The 24,959-nt window shown below is 37.8% G+C and overlaps 2 protein-coding genes across 2 annotated transcripts; both read right to left on the reverse strand.

Annotated features, from left to right (window-relative positions):
* Positions 1 to 3,704: 3,704 nt before the first annotated feature.
* On the reverse strand, positions 3,705 to 14,882 carry bbs4 (Bardet-Biedl syndrome 4). The gene is made up of 16 exons (XM_067495776.1): positions 14,593 to 14,882; positions 13,207 to 13,249; positions 10,704 to 10,783; positions 10,497 to 10,560; positions 9,749 to 9,860; positions 9,436 to 9,508; positions 9,040 to 9,093; positions 8,823 to 8,950; positions 7,876 to 7,930; positions 7,666 to 7,734; positions 7,329 to 7,481; positions 6,710 to 6,881; positions 6,293 to 6,362; positions 6,041 to 6,185; positions 5,755 to 5,959; positions 3,705 to 4,480 (listed from the first exon to the last, which is right to left on the reverse strand). Exons 1-16 carry the CDS (start codon positions 14,650 to 14,652, stop codon positions 4,326 to 4,328), a joined length of 1,638 nt encoding a protein of 545 aa, XP_067351877.1. The 5' UTR covers positions 14,653 to 14,882; the 3' UTR covers positions 3,705 to 4,325.
* A 315-nt stretch (positions 14,883 to 15,197) lies between these two features.
* On the reverse strand, positions 15,198 to 24,096 carry scamp2l (secretory carrier membrane protein 2, like). The gene is made up of 9 exons (XM_067495777.1): positions 23,934 to 24,096; positions 23,304 to 23,381; positions 23,101 to 23,187; positions 21,803 to 21,929; positions 21,565 to 21,693; positions 21,087 to 21,246; positions 20,722 to 20,823; positions 19,422 to 19,539; positions 15,198 to 17,145 (listed from the first exon to the last, which is right to left on the reverse strand). Exons 1-9 carry the CDS (start codon positions 23,988 to 23,990, stop codon positions 16,990 to 16,992), a joined length of 1,014 nt encoding a protein of 337 aa, XP_067351878.1. The 5' UTR covers positions 23,991 to 24,096; the 3' UTR covers positions 15,198 to 16,989.
* Positions 24,097 to 24,959: the final 863 nt, after the last annotated feature.

Below are 24,959 nucleotides of genomic sequence, written 5' to 3' on the forward strand. Positions count from 1 at the left end.
ATTAATGTTTGACTGTATTTGATTATAATTGTTTCCTGGCAGTAAAAAACTGTAAAGCATGCTGATGCCTTGTTTAACAGCTGGAAACATTTATGATGTTTATTGTATGAATGTTTTACAGTTTATACAGTATCTACTGTACCATAAAAATGAGGGCACGGCTTGTGTGTCAGACAGGGATGACTGAGCTGGTTTTAGAGAAAAGTGGAAACAAATGATGCGTAACTGAGGTAACTGTACAGAGAAAAAGGAAAGAGCAAGATGAGAGTGTGGAGGGCTACTTTCAGATTCACTGAGTGGCCAGTAGTGATCCTGATACTCGAGACCTAATGATTATCTGGGGAACTATTTAAAAGAGCCAGACAAAGCAGAGGAGAGACTGGATGCGTAGCTGTAGACAGATGTATACTTCTTTGATAATGTACAAGTTTAAAGCTAAAGTTAGAAAACTGCAAAGTAAAAAAATGAGAAAGATAACGGCGCAGCTTATCTCAGAGCCACACAGCTAGTCTCCTCAAATATCAAACCATCACATATCATTGTGCTTCAAATACAAAGATGGTGAAAGGAAACATTTTTTTTGTCTGTGTCCCTGCAACAAACAGACACACAGTCTACGACTTGTGAACATCTTAGCAAACAAATAAGACAACAACTGACACATCCAGCAGCTGCAGGTGACAGTAAATAAAATACCCACATGACAAAACATGACATTAGTATTATGGGCTATTAATACAAGTAACTTCCATTGCAGCATGCAAAACCTGCAGTGAAACCAGCAGCACTCCCTGGAGCCAGAGAACTTTAAATGAAACTTCCACAAGGTACTCAGATGCTTCCACATGATTTGAATTGTAGAAAGAAGAGAAATGGAAAAGCAATCTTCCAACGTGGCACTGAAAAATAACTGCTGCAGGAGCAGTAACTTACAGGCCATCAGCTGCATTGTAAAAGTTATGGCCACAGGCAATTCAGGCATGCATAGTTTAACAAGGACATAATGAAAAAACTACACTACATATAGATACGATCCTCTGCCATAAAGGTATAACAGAGAAGATAAGAAAGGTAGCACTGACAGAACAATGACTAGTGCTGGTGGAAGTGAAGGGAGGTTTTATCAGCATCTGTCTCCAAGAAGACAGTAAAAGAAAATAGCTGAAGTGGAAACAAAAAGGACAACATCAAAGGAGAACAATGGCAGTGTTATCTCTATCACATCGCTTAAAACATTAGAGCTTTATACATTCTTCAGGTTCCAAGTAAGGCATCCTGAGTTTACCACTGAGGAATAATTACTGCATAATTATTATTGTTCTTTTGCACCAATAAACAACTTTGGGAATCGTTTAGTTCTGCCTTTTCTTACAAGTACAAGTGCACAGGAGTGGTTGGGATTTTATTGCTGTTTCTTCTCCACCTAAAACCCAGAATGTGAAGAAATGTAAATTGTATAATTACAGAGCACTGAGGAAGACTATTCCACCACTTTTCAATCATTTCCTCACTGCAGAGAAAAGTGATGAGTGAGAAAGAAAATCAGCTAAAATGTAGCACAGCTACTGTTCAGGCAGGTTTGGTCAGAGTATGTGCAGTTAATGCAAATAAATTTAAACAGCACCGATAAACATGTTGTTGCTGGGCTGTGCATAGTTGTTAACTGATCTAAACAAGGTTCCTAATTACATTTCTGTTGTTTGTGTGTGATTTGTTTTCAGGGATTCTTTGCGAACACATGTTGACCCATCATTCATGAAGCTCCTAATCTGTTTTGGACACGTCCTTGCAAAAATAAGTATGTAGTTTGGACTAAACAAATTTGGAGCCTCAGCAGAATGATTCTTTACCTGTAGAAATAATACTCCGATGAAGTAAATGTTACTGAGGCGGAGTACAGTTAGCAAAGAATCAAATCAACTACACTACACAGATCTGACCATGCAGTACATGACATGACATCTGATATCAGCTCACACACACTGAGCAGAGCCCTGGCTTCCACCACCATAACTTCTTTCCACTCACAGTCCACAGCCATGACGCACTATGCTGACAAACAGCACATGCTGCAAGAATGAGAGACTGCAAGCAGCAGCTTTGTTGATGTAGTGTGTACAGCCACAGCAGCATTCACTCTGTTTTGAGCCAGAAGAAAAACTCCTCACCAGTGGATAGGGAAAGAAAGTGTGTCAAGTAGAGCTGAAAAATGAACAACACAACAACAACTCAGCATTTCTGTCATTATATCCAACATTGAAATCTTTTCAGTCCTACAGCTCTATTTACAAATCTCAGTGAACCCTGTCCTAACAAATACAACTAAAGCTCTGTTCCCCAAAACCCAAATTCACATCCAATCACAAATGAATTTATCACTTTTTTTTCTTAAAACAGTAGAAGAACCGGCTGCCAATTTTCACTGTGTTCATCGGTGACATGATTTAGTAGGAGATTCAACTTCATCTTTTCAAACTACACAGGATGAACAAGACAAAATTGGTAAAATGTTTAATCAACTAAATAGTTCAAGAGATATACTGAGTTTAGACACTTCTTATATAAAAAAAAAGTGCAACACTGATAAGGCCAATATCACATTTTGGGAAATAGATCTTAAGTTTAAAATATACCAGTAAAATAAAGGTTCTTAACACAGTCACATACACTCACTGGCCAACTTAGTAGGTACACCTGTACAATCTAATGCAGTCCAATACACTAGTTTTGACCCCCCTATTTAAAATGAATGAGAGGGCCAAAACATACAACCTCTTATAACACGCTCCAGTATGACTCCGAAACCCACTAGGACCTCAGTCACCGACAGAGAGTAGAATTATCACCCTTCTGATAGTTTCCACTTAAAAACTGAGGAATTATAACATTTTAAAGTAGAAATCCTGGCTGTATGGATTGAATTAGAAAGGTGTACCTAATAAAGTGGCCGGTGATTGTATATGTGTAAAGTTGCACATGCAGAAAATTATATAACTAGGTCAATTACTGATAATGTTGACATAGTTATGTACAATGTACACACAGAGATATCTGTACATACATTTTCCATTATGTGCTGATTTTCACTGTTTCGAGGTTTTGATTTTCAAAGTTTTGAAAGCTTAAGCAGGAACAGCGTCTGAAAATTAGCTCTTGGCTATATCCCCCACATACATGGCATTGATTGCTTGTATGTGACAATGTTTAACAGTTGTGTCTCAGGAAAAAAAAAATCTTTATAGTTCATAGGATAATCAGTGACAAGATAATGCATGGAGGCATAGTTCATCAGTCTCCAAGCTACTGCACCAAGCAATGGCAGTTTAACAATGAAATTCCCACAAAGTATCAATTGTATCAACTGTATATCTAAATATTTTGGTTTCTCTGCATATTTCATCCATATTATAATTTATACACATAAATAATTTGTATTCATAGATGACCTACATATATAACATTAGCTGTGAGGCTTCAGCCAAGAACAATAATGTTGACAGTTCCAACATTAGTATGAAGGGTGGCAATGTTTTAATTTATCAGTTATTCATGGATGTGTTTTAGATAAGGGACAGACTCTGAAAGCTCCTAAACAATGCTGTCCCCTGTTGGTGGTACCTAGTGAACCGAAAGACAACGTGAAAGTATTAAAAAAAAAACAACAACACACAAATTTGATTCCAGACAAGAATACCACACACCTATTTCATTTAGACTTTTGTTTAATATTAAATGCATTACTCTCTATAAACACGTATCCATATAGAAAAGCAGATTTCTCTATTTACACTCAACCTTCAAAAAGAGCCCTATTTTACAAACAAGCAATATCATATCCTATTGAAAAACACCTTTCTGTAGTCAGATAGCAGTGATGATTGTCACAGCCCTTCCTTGAACCTTATCAAACATTAACTTTTGCAACTGCACAAATGCCAATTTTTCCTATTCTGGCAAAAAACAGACAAACAAAAAAGAGAAACCTTGGTGTCTATCAAAGTGGTTTTGACACATGAACCAATCCAATCCTGCCGCACCATGAATTTACAAGAAGAATTTTGATTTAAAAAGTAATATAGACATTACAATTTTTTTAAATAAATCATATAGAATCTGCCCTTTTCAGAAATCCCAGTTCTTGTGCATGAAATGTCTGAGCCTAAACCATAAGCCTACTGCATAAACCTAGGATTTTGTGTCTAACTACAATGAGCCAGAAAACCACAAATAGCTCAGTTGCTGTTTAGAAATCTTAATTTTCCTTCATGTCATAAGAGTGAGTGAATGACAGTGATGTCTAATAAAATTGTAGCCAACCAGCCAAGTCATTCCTCCACCTTGGTTTTTCTCTTGGAGGTTCTGATTTTGGGGTTGTCTGACACAGCTGGTTCTGGGGAACCTGGAGGATCAGTGGGGGGGCTGGGGGCCTTCTCCACATCTGGTTCTGGCTCAAAGGGCATGGTGGCTCCTTTGGAAATTCCTAAAAAAAAAATGAAACCAAATTAAAACACACTGTATTTTATCTTCCAGTGATCTACACAAATGAAACAGTTTGTGGGATCCATCAACACTAACATCAGTAACATAAAGAACTGTAAATGTTACTAGACTATTTGTTCTGTCAGGTTAAGTAAAATCTCCAGAAAACAATGTTGACTTGCCTTTGTTAAACTTTACACAGACAGATGTGCAGAAATATATTCTCAACAGAATGAATGATGCACTGTGTTTAAAAATTGAGAATGTACTGTATATTCTAACAAGTACCTCATTTTATTCACCATGCTACTGGACTACAATGTTGCATCACAAGTATGAGGAGATTTTGTTTAATAGAACCCTAATGAGAACCACCTTTTGAAAACCTAAATAATTGTCTGTCCTTTATTTTAAAATTTCTGTGAACTAGTTTCCCTTTTATAAGTGAGACCTGGAAACAAATAGCAACATTTTCCACTAATGACATTCCACAGAAGGGCAATTTGTAGTAGACTTGTTAAAAAGGCAGAATTACATCAAATTAAGTTGGTGACATAAGAAAAGTGGGTAAACGGTTTTTATTTGGTATAATATTCTGTAACACATAAGGTAACAGTACACACAGCAAACTGTTAAAGACACTGACATCAGCAAATACCAACAATCCTGAAGCTGAAACAGCCAGTGACTTGGTGGTACACTGCCTTACCCAGCTGTATAATATATTCACGGGTGATATATGTATATTCATAAAAATGTTCATTAGCAATAGATGCTGAAAGAGGATAAACTGTCAGTCCTGTATAATAGCTATATGTTGAAATGTCTGCTACCAGACCTGGATACATTGTTCTTTTCATCTGTTCAAACTAAGCGAAGGTAGTACAAAATACAGCACACAAATCTTTACAGTATTAGTTTACAGCTGTGTAATTCTTCCACACCAAAAACTTTCTGGCCGGTTGTCTTCTTTTCCCCTTATTCATTGATTCATTCATTTTACTATAACCTTATATTCAATCTGGTTGCTGCACCAGTGCAGCCAAGAGGTTGTGAAAACACATAGAGAAATGTTTAAGTAACAAAATCTGGCTTTGGTTGAAGGGAGAGATGTGGAGGAAATTTGGCCTCACCTGCACAGCCACTAGTTTGGGGCAAGAACAAATGGAGCAGACATATTCAGACTTGCCCGAATTTTTCATGCATACGTGTCACCTTCACCTTTAGTTCAGTCCATAAGATTCCATTTATAAGCAACATGCTGTTAGTTTTTACCTGTTGGCAACTGGATGCTTTTGTTGTAGCTGGCAGCAGAAGACATGGCCTGTCCCAGTGCTTGATTAGTACCAAGGGGAGCACCAGGTGTTTTGGTGGCTGTTGCTGAGTTTGGTTTTAATTTGGAGTCCTTGCCTGGTTTGGTCCAGACCAGACTGTCTGACACTTGCAGGGCAGTTCCCATCTTCTGAGCCATGTCCATCAGCTGTTAGTGACAAAAAGGGGAGGCTTGACAATGACTTCAAAACTGACTTAGAGACATTAACACCAACAGGATCTTCTGTACCTCAGGATCAAATTCAAAGTTGTTACTGCTATCTCGAAGTAGGTTGACTTTCCTTTCCATCTCCTGGTACTGATCCAGAGCTCCCTTCTTGTCTCCGTGATTGTAGAGGAAAATTGCAAAGTTCAGGTTAACAAGAGGGTTTGATCTGTGGGGAATCAATGACCAAGGAAGAAAAGAAATTAACTTTGAATGATGATCTGATACAGTTTCTAATTCAGATAACATTCGAAGCAGAATGTAAGACAGGCTCACTCGTCCAGAGTCACTGCTTGTTCATATGCTCTGGTAGCATTCTCGGCATCTTCCAAGTTGGTCAGAGCCACTGTTTATAATACATACAAGACAGGTGTAAACAGCAACTGCATTATTGTTGTGTGCTAGTGGTGCCTAACAAAGCATTTTCAGTGTCAATGCAACAAAATGACCTTCCCACACAGTTTGTTGAAAATGGTAACTGGAATGGAATTTTCTCTATTTTCTAGTCTATGGTCCTGCTGTAAAGAAATGTGAGAAAAAGAAATTGTTTGGCCATCAAGCTACAGTTTTTCTATAAAATAAATGTTTAACAGTAAAACAACAGTAAAGTACAGTAATTAAACAGCTGCCACAATTTTCTCTTTTAGGGCAAACGTAATGATGATTCATTCCTTTTCCTCCCTGGCTCAGCACCTGCCAGCAACATATAGAGCTCCCCCATTCGTGGGTTCAGGTTGATGGCTGCACTGAGGAAATGGAAGGCAGATGCATACTGCTGCATGGTCAGGTGTACAAGACCCAGGTTATACAACACTTTCCAGTCAAAAGGAGACAAGTAGTGGGCCCGCTTCAAGCAGCTGATGGCCTGTGGGAGAAAAGAAGTTGAGAGACTCAGAAGCTGGCGGGGCAAGAGTGGCAAGAATCTAAATAATATATGAAGGACAATGTTGCAAACAACTGATTCTTTACAAGAGTGGATTTATAATCGCAATGTACTGTATATATATTTATTAATACATAAAGGCCTGTTCATAACATTGCCATATGAGCTATGTGCGCTAAATGATTATCACAGGAAGATGAAAGGCCCAGCACCGCAGTAGGTAGGTGAATTATACTGAGCAGCCCTTATGTGGATTTTTCATTTCTTCAGTTTAAAGATGAATTTTCCTATGACTGTTTAGATTGAACAAAATGAGAAACAACTGTAATGACTGATGTTTTAAACATAAACTTAATGAATTTAGTAACCATAACAAAATAATCTGCTAAATATTTTAAGTCCTAACTCAACGAAAACCACATTGCTCACAGCGACATATTTCTTTTTGCCAAAGAAGCACATGCCAATGTTGTTCCAGAGAGGTGGGCTTTCTGGGACGGCACATGCTACCACTCTGTACTTGTTCATGGCCACATCAAAGTCACCATGGGTTTGCATCATGCTGCCTGCAGCCAAGATTGCCTGGGAATAAAAACAATGATTAGAGAGACAAGTGTGGATACGATGAAAGACAAACTACCACATGAGAGAAAATTACCTTTAATTTTGAATGAACTGCTCTGAAAAAGTCCTACACACTATTCTTAGCTAGCCTAATATTAAAATAAATCTATTGCAAAGTATGTTTCCCGGAGCACACACATACCTTATAATTGTTGGGGTCAAAAGTGAGGGCATTTCCAAGGTGCTCAAATGCCTTTTGGTATTTCCCAAGCTGACAAAACACAAAAGTGAAAATTATACTTCCACTTTTAGATCTTACTGACTCTTAAATGTCACACGTAACTTGTAGATCCTCTTACTTGTTTAAACAAAAACTCATTGAAAAGGTTAGGAGAAAAAAAATTGTACTTACCTGTAAAAACAGCAAGCCAAGAGTAGTAAGAAGTTCAGTATTCTCTGGAGAGAATCTGAAAGTCCAATGAAAAATGTCACTTTATCTATGCCTGAAATTATATTTAATGCTTGCACTTATTCTTGAGCAAAGATTGTTGATATTCAGAGAATCTCCTGATTATTCAATCAGGCTTTGATTCAGCATAATTGTGAAGTTTTAATTATGACCTGTGGCGGGACAATGTGGCCCAAAGTAAAAATGGGATAGGAGATGCAGATCGGCATTAAAATAAAACTCACAGTGGTATGTCTCATTAAATGCAACACTAGTATTGGGGCACTTGATTAATTCATTTAGCCCCAACAGGAGGTAGCCATAATGAGCTCTATTATAGGCACTGATGTCATTTCCTCATTTATGCCACAGCTTCATGTTTAAATTTTAAAAATGTGAATAGAAGTGGAAATTAACTATATGCTACTGAACTGATGGGGGCCTCAGTTAAAATCTGGAAGCTGGAGCTTTGTGTGAGATTGAAGGAGGACCATTGATTGAAAGGAGCTCTGAAGAGGAAAATCATCAGATAAATCAACAGGGAGCCCTTGGAAATGATCTTCTCTGAAACAGCAAATTATATGGCCACCTCTTTGCAAATTGCCAACATAGAAAAAAAGAGAAAGAAATCATACTGGGGCTATGTAATTATTACCAATTATTAATATAATGTTCTATTATTATTTGAGCCAGTTAAGTATACTTTATCACAGTAAAAAATATCCTAAAATTGAAATAAAACAGAAAGATGTACGTGACCAGTCTGGAATATTTATAAATATTTATAGAACCGTAGCTGCTGTCTGTAATAGCATATACCTAGAAATATTGTGCATTTTCAATGTTAATAGTTCACACATTCCTATTGAAACATCATCAGAACGGTTTTAATGTTGTCCGTATTTACTTACTCCACTGCCCTCTTATACACTTCGACGGCCTTGTCAGTGGCTCCAACCAGCAAATGAACCTTCCCAAGCATCATGAAAGTCTTGTCGTGTTTATTTATCTGGAGAGCTAAGTTTAGATGCTCTTCAGCCTGATAGAAACAGAAGATCAAATGATGAGATCACCAGGGAAATATTACAATTTGTTCGGCATAGTGTTGGTAAAAATCAGCATGCTCACATTTTTGAAGTCTTTGATGAAGAAATAGCACACCCCCAAATTATGACTGATCTCCTGGGGCAAGAAAATGTCAAATTATACATGAGCCATGTTTAACAGAAACGAGCTGGATAAAGGCTGAATACAAATTCTACAGTATTACTGACAAGTATTGGCAGGGGCAAAACATACTCGTGAGAAATGCCACTTTAAAACACTTTTTAGGCTTTGTAATAACCACGAGGTTTTTTCGGGATAAATTGTTGCATAAATGTCTTGGCATATGCCGTTTTTAACTGATAGGAGGATTTGTTTAGAGGACTTAATGTTATGAATATATATATATATAAAAATGACCCCTGACAAACTTTAAGACATATCAGTAACTCAGTGCTTAGAGTATTTCTTTTCTTGTACCCAGTCTTTCTCATTGAGCTTTGCGGCTTCATGATAAAATTCAATGGCAGCTTTGTGCTTCCCCAGGAGAAATCTATGGAAAGAAAAAACAATAATTACCCATATGAAAAATTAAACCATCTTAATCACTGCATGCTTAAGAGTAATCCGCCAATTCCTCAACAGTGAAATAAAGACCGAGGGTGGCTTAATTTTCCATACACTAAGAACATTAAATATGTTCTGGCGCACAGTTGACCTGTTATCAATGTATATTTGCATTCTATCTTGTAATTAATGGAGAAGGGGTGAGGTTTGAGGGCAGTAGACTCACAGTGATCTGGCCACTTGTTTGATATTGTCAGCACTGCTGGGATTAAGAATAGCACAGCTTTGAAAGAGCTCCAGAGACTGTTGAATCTTGCCCTCAAGACGCAAGATTAGCGCTGTGGCAAGAAAGAAAAAACACAAAAAGACAGAAGAGAAGATAACCACGTTAAAAATCTTAAGCACAACATGGGGTCTAAAGAGCTTAATTTGAGGAAATTCATGATGTAATGGAGAGTTGTGGCATCAAATAATGGACTCTTCATTTCATGTAGCTGTAAATTAACATTCAATTCAATTCAATTAAACTTTATTTATATAGCGCCAATTCACAACAAAGTCATCTCAGGGCACTTTATAATCTTGACTTTATTCTGTAAAGATATATAAAGAGAACCCAACAATTCCCCCTGGAGCAAGCCATAGGCAACAGTGGAGAGGAAAAACTCCCTTTAACGGAAGAAACCTCCAGCAGAACCAGGCTCAGGGTGGACGGCCATCTGCCTCGACCGGTTGGGGTGAGTGGAAAGGGGAGAGAGAAAAGAACAGAGCAACAAAAAGCAATAACAAAACATCGGGCAGATTGGTAGGACCAGTAACTGCACGCTGGAAGACACACAGCTTCAAAGCCGGGGGACACCTGCAGAAAGGGACAGAGAGAGGGGGACAGAGGAGGACAAAGACAACTACGGGAGAGAACATCATGCATGTTTCATGTGTTAAGATGAAGAGTTACTATGGAAACAATGGCTCACCTTGAACATATATGGCATATTCACACATCCCATTAGTCTCCTGGAGTTGTTCTTTGATGATCACCTACATGGACATAGAGTAGGAGACAGAGGCAGATGTTACTTTAACAGGTGTGAATAACAATGCAGCTAAAATTCATAGCTACCATGGTTGAAGAAACACTAAACACAGACTATGGAGAGAATGGAAGGATGAAGACACTTTACCTTACAGGTATCATAGTCCTTACGGATATAGTGCTGGTGGATTAGCCAGTTTCTCCTCTCCCCAATGGGAAGCTCTGGAGCTGGGGGGAAGAATGTAATACAATCATAAGATTATACTTTAATTTACAGTTTAAACTATGTATTTTTCTAGCTGATAACGAAATAATTAATTCTCACCCGCTTGTTTTAGTCAATATTAAGTCTCTGACAGTTACACAGGTGTAACAAATCGTCCTGTAAATTCACAGGCTGAATTTACATCAATTCACCAGGCACTCTGTAAATCTTAGCTTATTAGCGCATTTTTGCTTACAAGCAGACGGCTCAGAGTATTAAGAGTTATGTCTATTTGGACTATTTTTAATTTAGACAGTCTTTTTCTGTCTGACAGCTGAATAAATAATCCTGAAAGCACCACCCCCCTGCAGTCACTAGCAAGGCTTTGATCTGACAGTTAACATAGATGTTAACACTTCAACCAAAAACCCCAGGCTAAACTATAATCAGTTCACCAGCAATGCTGTCACCTTGTAAGCAAGTTCTTTAGTTACAAACACTGCTGTTTCCGCTCTCTCTCTTTAATGTCTCAGCAGGCTGAGATACTCTTTCCGTTGCCAGGGCAACAATGTCTCTGACAAACCAGGTGCTTGCGACAGACCAGAGAGGGCACAGAGACAGACTGAAAGAGGAAGGCTGGAGGAATGAGCAGCACAATACAAAGCCAGCTTTAGAAAGGGTTAGGTAACCTCGAGAGCCAAACCACAATGCCTCAAGTCTTCTTCCCAGAGTACCACATTTCATTTCACAAGGAAGCAAACATAATTCCTATTCAAGCGAGTTTTATTCTGGTAATCCTGCTATCTTCCACCTACTACCTTCCTCTGAGGCTAAAAATAGGATTCAAGGCAAAGTGAAATGAAGTGCCAGGCTTTGAGTCTGTCACTGACATTTGGGATATCATTAATGAACTGCCTGCAAAAGAATACAGTGTGAATCATACCAAAGCTCCCTTCTGTTTTTATCTGTCAGTGCTTCAAGCAGTGCTGTTGATCTGCTGCTACAACTGAAGCCTTTTCCAACTACTTCACAGAAATCCTCTCCATCGCTGAGCACGAAACTGCATGGGCTTCACACGTTTGCCTCGTCAAGATTCGTAATGGCCCTATTTGTAGCAACCTAATCCGCTTTCTTCCTGGTGAGACAGCAATAATATTCTTGTCTCTGGGTTTCAGCTGTGGTCCTGTGGTGCTCTTGCGTCCACATACACAAGGCAAGGCAGATTTAGTAAGGAGAGATGGGATATACGTGCGACATATATTCCTGCAACTACTATAAGAAAGAATAGCACCGAAAAGCGAACAAGAAAAGCACAGCGTGCGGTCCGCTAAATACAGCCATGTGAAAAAAAGTCATCCAAAACATGGACGGCTTTCCTCTTTGTTATAATTGATCTGGCTAATGCTAAGGCAGATTTGTCTTCCATGTGCTTCAACCATCTGTTAAAATGGGATAAGAGCAGAGGAGAAGCCTGCTGAGATCAAAAGACACATAGAGAGAATTTAATGAAAAATATGATGAAAATTATTTTGGGAGTTTTGGCATGGGAATTTCAAAAACCCTTGGTCTTGTTAAGTCATCTAGTCTCATACTTAGTTGCACTTTAATTTAGTCATTTGGCAGATGCTTTATCCAAAGTGAGCTACAAAGCAAGCACAAAAATCTAAGTGAAGGAGAAAAAATTAAGGAACAGTGCTATGAAAAGAAATATTTCTGTTTCATGTGATGCAAGCCCAACATAGGACAGATTTTTTAAAAGTTTTAGTGCATAAGAAGTTGCATAAGAATCTGTCTTCCACAGTTTTTTGAATATTAGAAGTGAAGCTGCTGAGTGTGCAGTTTGGTAGCTCATTCCACCATCATGGGACAATTGAGCTGGAGGGCATTGCTCTGCATCTTTTGCTGTGTGGTGGATATTCTTCTCAAGATGTTGAAAGAAACGTATATTTTCCACTACATTAACCAAATAAAAATCCAATCTTTGAGCTCTGTTTTTATTGCTTTAATAACTCAGTTATCTTACATTATTGTACTTTTTCACTTTAGATTTAGTTTGTCTGAAGAATTACTTTTATGATGTGGAAGATCTCACATATACAATTTGGAAATATAAAACCATGTAAAATGATAAAATACCACAGAGCAGTAAGCACTTAACTGCTGCAAAAATTAAACAAAACAAAAATAAAAATGTTTATTCTATCAACAACATTGGCTGATTGAACATTATGACATAATCAAAAAACAAACTATTTCCAATGAAGAAGCATACTGAATAAACAGAGATACAGAAAGAAGGGTGAGGGTGACCTCTGCAGGATGACTACTTCCACTTACAACGTACAAATCAAAAGTCAGATATTAATGACAAAATAATGGGTATTTTGAAAGGAATTGTGTTGTTTGAGAACCTTTTTGTAAGATGGTTTGCAAGTCACAACTGTACCTTTAGGTGCCCGGCGTTTCGTGGTGTCAGTAGCAACCGGAAGCTGAAATGAGATGCAACACTAAAAATAAATACATAACAGCTTACAGAATCCCTATCTAACCTACTAGCAACACACACTGGATACATATTTGCCCTACCCAAAAAGAGTTTTTATATTGGTCTTCCTGGTAAAGTTTGGAAATACAGTTCAAAGTTCAGACTAACTTAAATGTGTGCTGAAAGGGCGTCTTTAATAGAACAGAAAAAACAAAATCACTTTATTAGAAGCCACAACCCTGCCATATTGCGCAATATTGAAATAACACATTTCTCAATCATAATACAATTTAGAAAGAACACTAATATCCAGAAAGGCTTTGTGAAGGTGTTCAAGGTGATGCTGAATGTAGAGCAAATGCTCTACTTGCTCTAATATGTACAATTATTTGCTGACTTTACTTAGTCCTATTGGGGTCACTGAACAAGCATATTTATTGTTCCCCTAGTTTGGACATGCTGGGTCACAAACTAAATAATTAATAAAATAAAAGCCAGCACTTTTTAATAGTAATTTACAGCATATGTTTGTCTTCACTTAAGTAAAAGGATAATAATACTCGATAAACTACTCGATTAGAAACAAAGGTTCTGCATTCAAAAACGCATTTATGTCAAAGCATTAGGTGACAGAAGAAGAGGGCTTAGTAAACCAAGTGTAATAGGTTACATTGCATCACTGGTTATTGCTTTATTTGAAACTATCTCAACTACTGTTACCGCGCTGAGGTACAGCTACCTTGTAAACAGGTAGATGGACGCATGCGCAAAGCCAGTGTTTTGTTTTAGAGAATTTCTTCCATATTTGACTCACTTGTGGATTGTGTCTAGTACAGTCACTCATTTTTTGTTAGTGCATGAATATTCTCTATATTTGATCACATCCTTGAAGCTACAGATATAAAACAATGGGGATAATGGTAAAGCTCACCCACTTACTATACCGCAAAGATGGGACTGTTAATGTTACCGACAGCAACTAAAGTCTGGGCTAACGATGGCATCGTTAAACAATTTGTACTGCGTTACCTCCGCATAGCTCTGTAGCTATAGCCGTTAGTTCTCAAACATTACTTTGCCCTTGGATAAGTGAGATTAGAGATTAAATACAGAGTACGAGTTACAATTCGCTGATGTCAACTGTTAGCAATCCTAATCAGTTTAACTCTAGGTTAGCTCCGAACCAGTTAGCCAAGCAGCTATTATTTAGAGAACAAGCGTCATACAAAGGCTGTACTCCAACCTCTCACTACGTTAACTTGTAAAGTATAATAGCATGACCTGAAGTGGCACGTTATCCAGTATTTTTACTTAAGAAAATGATAATAAGCTTTGCTTTGCACTCACCTCCGACGCTGCCACTTCGTCCGCCATCTTGGGACGACCAACACTAGAAGCTGTTACCATGGATACACGTTTAGAATGCGGTGGTGTTGCCTGCAGTGTCAGTGGGATTTGACCTGTATGAATGTGGCTGACTGAAGGGAACAGTGCACTCCGTGCAAATACATGATAAAACTCAAGTTATTTCACAGATGTAAAGTTTTCAATGCTCATCTGACTTGATACCGATCGAGTGGATTGTTTTGTACCTGTATACAGCTACACGTCTGCATTAGCAGCGTTTACATGGACCCTTACATTAGACTGATTATCAGATAAAGAAACAAGATACAGTAAATTGCATCAAGTAACCACCTTAATCTGATGAGAAGTAATTTTATTCTGAATGAGAGGGGTTGTTCATCCCTTTTTTAATGTGATCGCCAGGGATATTTAAGCCATCTAAACATTTGGCCATTTTGCTCTTGCTTGGATTAATATCATCTTTCTGTGCATGCTTGCCTTGCATGGGGGTAACATCTGGGGAATTTTCTCAAAAAATTCTTGATCTGCCTAAGAGTGCTTCTGCAGACTTTTCCTGTTTAAAAATTGCATGAGTAGCTATGTGCTTCTGGGATTGCAGCTTAATTTAGAAAATACAAAAAAAAAAAAAAGAAGAAAAACAACAGAAAACAAATATTGTTCCCATGACATGATTTGATTACATCTTAGATTTCTATTGAATGAACCCCCATAACATTAAAATTCAATCAGATTAAACATAACAGCTGGCAGAAACATTTGTCAATAATAGAATCATTTCAATTTGGTCCTACGTTTGGATCTACATTTACACATAGCTAAGACATTTGGCACAGCATGAACAAGTCTTCAGTTAAAGATCGTCCAATATTTAAAAGCTAAACTGTCAGTTTATTGGATGACAGATTACCAATTTCCAAAAATACCCCTCCAGTTAATGTTTAAATAATTAATCAGTATTTACAACACCCCTTAATATACATTCTGCTCATAAAATAAAGTTTTTTAAGAAGACAGACAAAAAATTGACCATCAATAGCCTTGTGCTTAAATCCCTTCCCACAAACTGGCAGGTTACACCTTAAGAAAGTGATTCAGTGTTACAATAAGATGTAAATCTTATTACATTAATAAAATGGAAAGATGTAAATGCCTAACACACAGGTGCAGCCAAAAAATACAAAGCATCTACTCAGTTACAGGTAACTTGTCTACAAAATAATCACTATAGATAGCAAATCAAAATAATAAATATTGTGTTCTTTTTGCTCATTAATGTACTTTAAATACATCTATGCTCTATACTACAGTCTGTAACTTTACATTCATAAACCTGCACCACCTTTTATTTTAATCACTGCAAGACTCCATAAAACAACATATTTCTATCCACAAAACAAATGAAAATATAACACCCCAGTTAACACACATCTTAATTTACCCTCACAAAAGATTTTGTTAAAATCTCACTTCATTTAAATTAGTAAGCTGATCACTACAGTTCAAGAAAACCCTTCATCCCGTTACCTTCATCGATAACCAGTTTACCCTGTACAGTACTATACAAAACAGTACATACAAAGACCAAATTCAAACAGCAACTCTGTGAAGCAATTGAAGCAATACCATGTAACAGGATGCATCTCACTTTACAGGGCATCTAGTCTGATTGCACAAGAAGAAAGTAACCTGAAAATTCTCAGTATATCGAGTACTGTGCATTTAAAATTAAGGTGAAATGATGAGACTGGTTACCCTGTATGGCTGTACACACGGCTGCAATGGCTCCATCATTAATGGATGGCAAAACATTCTCATGTCAACTATGATTTTTATGTAATTCAGACTATGTGCAGTGCTTATTTCTGATACCAGATTGAGACAGAAAACTCCAATCCTTTGCACAGGCATAATTAACAGTGACAGGATTTGAATAATGTAGTTTTAAAGCCCCATCCTTGCTCAGCAGTGTTCTGCAGATGGTCTTACATTAACATGTTTTTGGGTGTTTGTGTTTTGTCAAATATAATCCTCCTTCAGCTCCTTTTTATATGCATTTCATTCATTTTTTAGAATACATCAGAGCTTGGATTTTGAAGAAATTGTACATTGATAATGGTTGTCATTATATACTTGTATAAAACCCTCTACCCTGTCTTCTGTATTATACGACAGTGTCTTTAAAAGAATGGGGAACACTTGACTACATTGATCATGTGGCGAGAATAATATCTGATGTCATAAGTTACTTGATTTTGGCATTTCCATTAAACAATGAACCATCCTACCCCATAACCTAGTAAAAATTTTGGAAAATGGCTAGTCTTGTGTGTTGGTCAGAGAAGAGATCACCCTGAGGCATTAAGGGTGATAAATGGTCTAATTTCCCTGACTTCTGTCGAAAGCTCCCTGGGCAGCAGAGGTGGCAGCGGTGGCTGCAGCAGTCTGGAAGTTTCGGTTAGTCAGGACTCCTTGGGAGAACTCCTGCTGGGCCTTAGTGAAGCTGGCACCTGTCCTTCTGTACTTAGAGTGGACCTGGAGGAATAAGAAAAAAGACATATTAGGACAGTGACAGGTTTATAAAACCAGGTGTCATTCAGACAGAAGCTGAAGGATACCAATTCACTTTATCTTCCCCCTCCCCACCCTCATCTATGGTATCTTCAAGCTTCTGACTGACTGAACACACCTGACATCTGATACTATTTACCATTTCAAGATTCAACAACTATTGATCCCATAGGGAAATTGTGTTGCCTTGTTACAATTACTCACTGCGTGAAAGTATAAAGAAACGAAAAGAACATCCACCAAACCGAGACAAACAAATACAACATACTGATCAAAAAGTAAGAAAAAAAAAAACACCCAGAGGAGTAAAAATAAATAAAATAAAAACTATATATGGGGATGAGTTGAAAAGGGGGGTCCCTCTCTTTTTCCCTCTTTGTCCCGGCTTTGGAGCTGTGGGTTTTTCCAGTGCGCAGCTACTTGTCCTACCAACCTGCCAAATGTATTATTTTGCTTTGTTGCTTTTCTTTTCTCTCTCCACTTTCCACTCACCCCAACCAGTCAAAGCAGATGGCTGCCCACCCTGACCCTGGTTCTGCTGGAGGTTTCCTCTCCACTGTTGCCTAGGGCTTGCTCAAGGGGGATTTGTTTGGTTGCCTCTACATACTTGTTTAGTCTGGACTTTATAATGTGAAGTGCCTTGTCATTGTTGTGAATTGGCGCTATATAAATAAAATTAAATTTAATTCTCCCCTGGTGTGAATCCACATACGGTTTGAAGTTGGGGAGGGTCTAAAGAGTGTGTCAGGATGTTGGGTCTGGAGTCTGACTGGTGTATGACATCACATGCGATGTCTGAGGAGGCAGAGGGAGGAATATAGATGGCGATCAATATGGCGCGTGAGGACCAACTCTCCTTCGATCTGCTGCAGTGTACTGAAGCGGTCAATACTAATGCATGTGTCAGACATACTGTCCTGCAGCCATGTCTCTGTGAAACACATTAGTCTACACTCTCAAGAGATTGTGTTTAACATCCTGGACGAAATATGTTGCGGATGTAATATCCTGAAATATGATTTTAAACATCCTGGATAAAATAAGAAGGTGAAGAGGGAGAGGCCAGTTCAGCACTCAGAATCAGCCATGCTGTTGTGATGAATGCAGTATATGGTTTGGCATTGTCCTGAAAGACACCTTCTCTGGATGGGAGCATATGTTGCTCTAAAACCTCTATGTACTTCTCAGCATTGATGGTGTCTTTCCAGATGTGTAAGATGCCCACACAATAGGCACTAAGCTGGATGGTCCCTCTCCTCTTTAGTCCACAGGACACGGCGTCCATTGTTTCCAAAAATAATTTCAAATTTAGATTAATTTGACTACAAAACAGTTTTACATTTTGCCTCAGACCAATTTAAAATAAGCTTTGGCCCAGAGAACACGGCTGTGTTTCTGGATCATGTTCACATATGACTTCTTCTTTGCATGATACAGCTTTAACTGCAATTTTACATTGAAGAACATTTTTCTGAAATTGTTTGTTACAGATTGGTGAACCTCTGCCCATCTTTACATTGTAGAGGCTCTGCCTCTATGAAATGCTCCTTTTTATACCCATGTTACTGACCTAATGCCAATTAACCTAATTAGTTGTCAAATGCTCCTCCATTTGTTTCTGATTTGCAGCAATTATGTTTCCAGCCTGTTGTTGCCTCTGTTCCAACTTTTTCTTTGAGATGTGTTGCTGTCATCAAATTCCAAATTGAGATATTTTCCATGAAATGGTAAAATATCCCAATTTAAACATTTGATGTTTATGTTGTATTGTGAATAAAATATGCGTTTATTAGATTTGCAAATCATTGCATTCTGTTTTTATTTACGTTTTACATACATCCCAACTTTTTTGGAATTGGGGTTGTAAATTAACTATTTGTAGGCTTAACTTCTGACCTCTTTTTGGTATTTCCAAACTTTTATATCCATGCAGCATATTGTGATAATTTTGTTACCAGTTTATTGGAATTGTACTATCTTACTTTATCTCGTATTTCTGTCTTTGATGTATACACAACCTCAATGAGTTGAAGGGAAAATAAACTATACAAAGACAGTTCTATTTATGTTTGTATACAACACCTTGTGTGACTTACTATTTTGGGCAACTTTAATTCATAATTTACTTAGTTAAACATGCCTGGTTAATACTTAGAATACTAAAGTATAATCAGTTTATATGCCACATGGCACACCATTCATCTTTGTGTAGAGTGTGCAGAACATTTACATAAGCATACCATTTTCAGTAGGATGACAGCCAGGACAGCATTTACAGTGAAAAAACCAGCGACTACCATCATTACCACAGCCACAGCCAGGTTTATGCTGATCATGCTGATGGATGCAATCCATCCACTGTAAACAAAAGAGACATAAACAAATAACCATGTGTCATTTAATATTTTCTCTACGGTGTTTGTGTGTTCTATAGTGTCCAACGAGTATCTGGAATCAAAAACAGCATGAAGTTTAAGTTTTTAAAAATGAACAAATATCCTAATCTACCCCGGTGACCAATGGAAAGGCATGACAATTAAAAATGTGAGTGATGGAAACTGGAAAAAAGCCTAGTATTATATGATACAGAAAATAAACAAACCTAAAAAGAAAAGTTCCACAGACTTACAAAGCACCAACCCAGACAAGTTAGGGCAGCAGGAATCTGTCAAAGAGACGCAAGAAAGGAGACACAGGAAAAAGGAAAAAAACAAACACATGTGTGATTTAAGACACATTGACCCATGCAAACCCCTATTTACTACTCAAAGCAAAGTGCACATACTGATTCTCATTAATGAACAGAAACCCGGGGCCATATTCACAAAACATCAAACCATCTCCTTAATCTAAAAAGCCATTCACAACAGTGCCAGGGGCAACTTATAAAAAAAGAACAGAGAGAACTCCTAAGCTGAGAGAAGGAGCAGGTTGGCCCCACTGCTATGGGTTACACTATGATTCATGAGTGAACTTCTCACAGTCCACTGTCATAGGTGTTTTATCTAGTGACTGCTGTGTCAGATAGGATGGAGAGAGAACATGGAGTAATTTCATAAAACATAATTTCATACATGAAACAGTAAAGAACAGATTTCTTGTCAGCTACACTGTAACTGGCATCAGCTCCTACTTTCCAGTAGAACTAAGCACAATCAAATATTGTATGTATATGTAATGATATTCTTTTTTAAATGTCCATTGATAAAGTGTTTTTAAAAAGACAAAAAAAAAACATTATGACTCTCAAAAGACTTAAGAGATGAGGCATATCTTCAGTGCACTGCCCATAACTTATAAGAACTAAGGCTGTGTGAAATACCAAAACGTTTGCCATTGTAAAGTTAGGACCAACTCGCACCTTATTATTAAGAGTTTCCCCTCACCCAGCCATATAGAAACTACTTTTAGGAATAGGGTGTTTTGTAAATATGACCCTTGATTTTAGTGATGAATGCTGGCCTTATGCATTTAGACCACACCTTCAGACTGTCACCAAAAATGCTAATGAATTTTCAGTTAAGAAAGGTTCTTACTGACCTGTTTCCCCACCTTGGAATGCCAACAGTTTGGATAATGTACACTGCAACTTGGAAGAAAAATACAAAAAAGAAAAAAAAGAAGCTAAAGGAGCTGTCAGACCTGGGAAAGAAAACAGACAACAGGAACGTCATGTTATTAAGGATTTTTTATTTTAAAGAGGCTTATTTGTGGCATGATTAGATATGTTGGCGTTAAAATTTTATTGAAGTTAAAAAACAAACAAACAGAAAAAAAATTAAAAATCAGGACTGTCAAGTTTCTTTATTTTTACTGCTTGTAAAGGAAAGTAATATCCATCCCTGAGTGTAATGTAAATCACATTAATAGTAAATCAATTGGAAAAGGTCAGTAAAGCAGTGCACCTGAAGGCCTTGTAGACAGGCCTGTACCAGCAGATGAAGGAGACGGGGGTGAAGAGGACGAACCATAGGATTGACAGACCGAAGTCAACACCGTAGTCTGAGTCTACAGTGAAGTAAGCGAGGCAGGCCAACACGTTGAGGAAGAGAGTGGCACTGTGGACTGACAAGACAAACAGCAAGCTAAAAAATTTTACTGGTGGATTGGTAACCAGCAACAAAGAACACAATATAAAGACAAATGCAACTTTTCGGGACACAGTGGGTTAGCTTGAATGATCGCTGCTAGGATTCTAAACATGCATCGGAACAAATTTGGCTCATGATTCTTTTCTAAAGTATAATGTGAAGATGCGAACATTTGAAAAAGTTTGTACATTCTACAACTCAGGACATTTAACAATAAAATACAATCTAATTTTTAATTTGTTGATAGTATGACAGCACAGTGAGAAAACGCATGAATTATAAGGACACGTACACATCCAAAGGTAATACATTCTCTTGCAGATCCTCCGGTACTCTTCAGGGATATCCTCCTCAAAGTCCTGATAGAAGCATGGTTTCACAGGGAAAAAAGTGGGAAGAGGCGGCCAGTTGTTCTCTTTAGCTAAAACACAGGATTTCACAACTGGATGGTCAATGGTTAGCCAATGCTGACGGTTTATGTAGCTTTCATATTTTACTTGGAAGCATTTAAAACAAATGCTACCACTTACCTCCAGTGTTTGCTCTGTCGGAGGCCCTGTTCTTCAGCTCCTGCTCCTTCCGATCCAGCTCTGCTGCTTTCCTCTCCAGCTCCTCCTGCTGTTTGACCAGGTTAGCCTGGGCCGCAGCTGCAGTTGCCTGGTGGATGAAGAAGAGCTGCACTCTTAACATTGTTCAATATTGTCACTGCATCACTAAAACCGCCTGCTAAATTTTTCATGCCAGGGTAAGTTTATAAAGTACGCTGTAGGCAGCTGTACATGTACAACAAACGTGAATCATCTATGTAAAGATACCAGCTCCTAACGCCAGATTTGAAACAGATTTCCTGTTTGTAACTACTGACTCATTACCATAGTTAGATTGTTATTCTGCTACTAAACTGAGATGAAATTGTTTTACAACTGTGGCTTATTATAGATATATTGTCAGTGAAGTATATATTGCACAATAAATTAAATAATATTTCCAAAACAGGCAGCGTTAATAAAATTGTAAAACCTAAATCACATATACTGCACATTAGTCTAAACAATCCTGAAAGGAAAACACCGATTTGGTTGATGTGGTTAAGTTACTAGGCTTTACTCAGACATGCCTATACGTAATTCTCAAATATTGATATTGGCCTAAAAATGGAAATAATGACTTGGCTGTCCTTTCTTTCATCATAAGTCACTCTTGATTGAATCAGCACAGTGATCGTCATCATCGTAGCCTCATCTATTGTCCTGGATATTGAAGGATTGGTTCACAATTTCTTAAACAACAATTCAGTGCACATGTGAACACTGAAACAGGTTTTACTTGCTGTAAACATTCCTTCCATTCATACAGACTTCTAAAGAGATGTTTATTTGTATATGATAGTGGATCCATCTCCATCAAAATCCATCTCCTCTGTGCAAACCCAAAACTAACATGTTTATCTTATAACAATACAAAGCATTAACCTTCATAATGGGTTCACATTGGTAACATTAAATCTTCCAGAGATGCAACCTTTTTTTTTTTGTTAGCAAACCTGTTATTTTCCTCCCACTACATCGTAATAGAGAAACACAGTCCAGTGAAACACAAAGTCAAATTTTACACTAAAAAATATACTTCTTTAAATGTTTGTATGGGCACCTAAATAGTGTTTTAATACAGATTTAACTAGCTGTGAACCTGTCCTTTAAATACTAATTTGACTCCCAGAGACAGCTTCACTCTGAATAGTTCACCTCAATTGGCTGATAAAATGCACAAATTTGGACTACACACCAGTTTTTACATTTTTCTGTTTGTAAACGCGTGTCTGACTCACCCTTGCGCTCTGCTCCACAGGGGTGTGTAACACAGCAGGTTGAGTGGAGGCAGCAGAGATGGGGATAGTGGTGCCAGAGTGGTTATCCTGTGAAAAAGGTTAATGCAATAGTGATTTCTAAATAATAAAATGACCTCTCAGCGAAGCAATGCTTACAGGTCTGCATCAGTCGTTATTTAAAAAAACAAAACATTAGAGCAAACCATGTCAGAGGAGGAGAATGGGTTGAAATCTGCACTGCTATCAGGGACTCTGTTGGTAGCCTGTGTGACTGAGGCATCCTGAAAAAAGGGAGATCAATGGTTGGTGTTAGAAAGTAGAACCCCATATTATATAAAGATAGATAGATGTACAACATGTGGATTAAGTATTGTCCTAAAGAGTCCAAACGAGCACTGAAACAGATTTCGAAAGCTGAACTGTGTCGCACGTTAACTATTAACACACTCTTGGCCCACATTTGTCTCAGTTAAAACAGAATTTCTCAAATATCTGGTTTAGAAGATCGGTTTCTTTCAATGGCGCGTTAGGAGGAGTCATAGCTCGTGGCCAAGTATCAGAAAGCACCTGTTCACGGGTCTGCTACCTGCGCAGGTGAGTTAACAGGCTACGTGCAGCGTAAACATGCCGTTTAACAAAGATGACTTATAAATAGCTTATAGTCGGACATCAGGGTGGCATACTTTATAAGACGGACGACTCTTACTTCAGGAAATGCTGAGGCCAAACCCAGCAACCAACCAAACAGGTTTTTGTTGCAGCATATCGCTTTCAGGCTTCACTTTACATGAAAATTTTTATTTCAGCGAGAGAAAACAACGCAGGGGTCTCACCTGGAAAGGGTTCACATCCACTGGGTCCGCAAAGGGGTTGCTGTCAAATCCCGACATCGTACATAAAAGTTTATGCTGTGAAATAAACAACACAACAGCTCTCGTCTTCCCAGCGGCTGCGGCGGCTGCAGCTGCTCCCGAGTACTGATGGCGTTACTGTGACGCTGCGCCACTGCGCATGCGTCCCTCGAATTGGTGGCCCGCGTCACAGGAGGCTGTCTCGGGTCAATACTAGTCAATTAGCCTACGTTTATTTTTAGAAATAATGTCAAGTGGGTTTAAATGTGCTGTTCTCGTGACTGTTTGATTTCATTCAGTTGTGTTCAAAGTGACTCTTTTCCACTGGTGAATCCAAATCCTTGACCCCGCTTAAGTAAAATGATTGATTACACACTGTGAAACTATTCCCTTACAAGTAAAAGTCCAGCATTTCCAATTTTTCAGGTAAAACTTGTTAAAAGTACTTAAGGCGGAAAAAAGAACTATTGGTTGATGTGTAAGAAACTTTGTACTTTTGCAGTTAATATGTTTATAATGAAGATTATCATTAGCTGCACAAGAATCAGACTATTTTTGTTATTTTGGAAATTAAAATATGAGAAATGCAATAATCCAGACCTAGTAATAATAGTCTATAAAAATATGCAGCAAATTCTCATTTATGTCTACATTTGAGTATTTTAAGTTAAAGTAAGCAGGTATTATTAATCAACTGGCTACTAATTTAGCTCTTAGGCCTATATAACTTATATATAATATAAAATGCATATTATCAGACAAGTGCTTGAATTGTGTATGCAAGTCATAATTGACAAGTAACCAAAATTGTCCTACAAATGTAGAATAATTACGTACGTACGTAAGTACGTTTCCCTCTAAAATGAAGTAAAATAGAAATATAGTATATAGTAAGACAGAAAGAAAAAGTTAAAATTTGTAACTAAAAAGTTTGTTGAGCGCAGGAACACTTCGTTCATTCTGCGTGTGGAGATAAAGTAAAAATCATTCTGGTCTCTTTGGCCACAC

This window comes from Channa argus, chromosome 2, assembly GCF_033026475.1.
Source record: "Channa argus isolate prfri chromosome 2, Channa argus male v1.0, whole genome shotgun sequence".
Classification (NCBI taxonomy): domain Eukaryota; kingdom Metazoa; phylum Chordata; class Actinopteri; order Anabantiformes; family Channidae; genus Channa; species Channa argus.

What these genes read in the sequence shown, in the direction of transcription:
- bbs4 (XM_067495776.1), bottom strand. Translation starts at nt 14,652, where the DNA reads ATGGTAACAGCTTCTAGTGTTGGTCGTCCCAAGATGGCGGACGAAGTG. An exon ending in ACGAAGTGGCAGCGTCGGAG is followed by an intron (nt 13,250 to 14,592) that starts GTGAGTGCAAAG and finishes ATCTCATTTCAG; the next exon opens with CTTCCGGTTGCTACTGACAC. An exon ending in AAACAAGTGGCCAGATCACT is followed by an intron (nt 9,509 to 9,748) that starts GTGAGTCTACTG and finishes TTCTTTCCATAG; the next exon opens with ATTTCTCCTGGGGAAGCACA.
- scamp2l (XM_067495777.1), bottom strand. Translation starts at nt 23,990, where the DNA reads ATGTCGGGATTTGACAGCAACCCCTTTGCGGACCCAGTGGATGTGAAC. An exon ending in CGACAGAGCAAACACTGGAG is followed by an intron (nt 21,694 to 21,802) that starts GTAAGTGGTAGC and finishes CCTGTGTTTTAG; the next exon opens with CTAAAGAGAACAACTGGCCG. An exon ending in CTGTCATCCTACTGAAAATG is followed by an intron (nt 17,146 to 19,421) that starts GTATGCTTATGT and finishes TTATTCCTCCAG; the next exon opens with GTCCACTCTAAGTACAGAAG.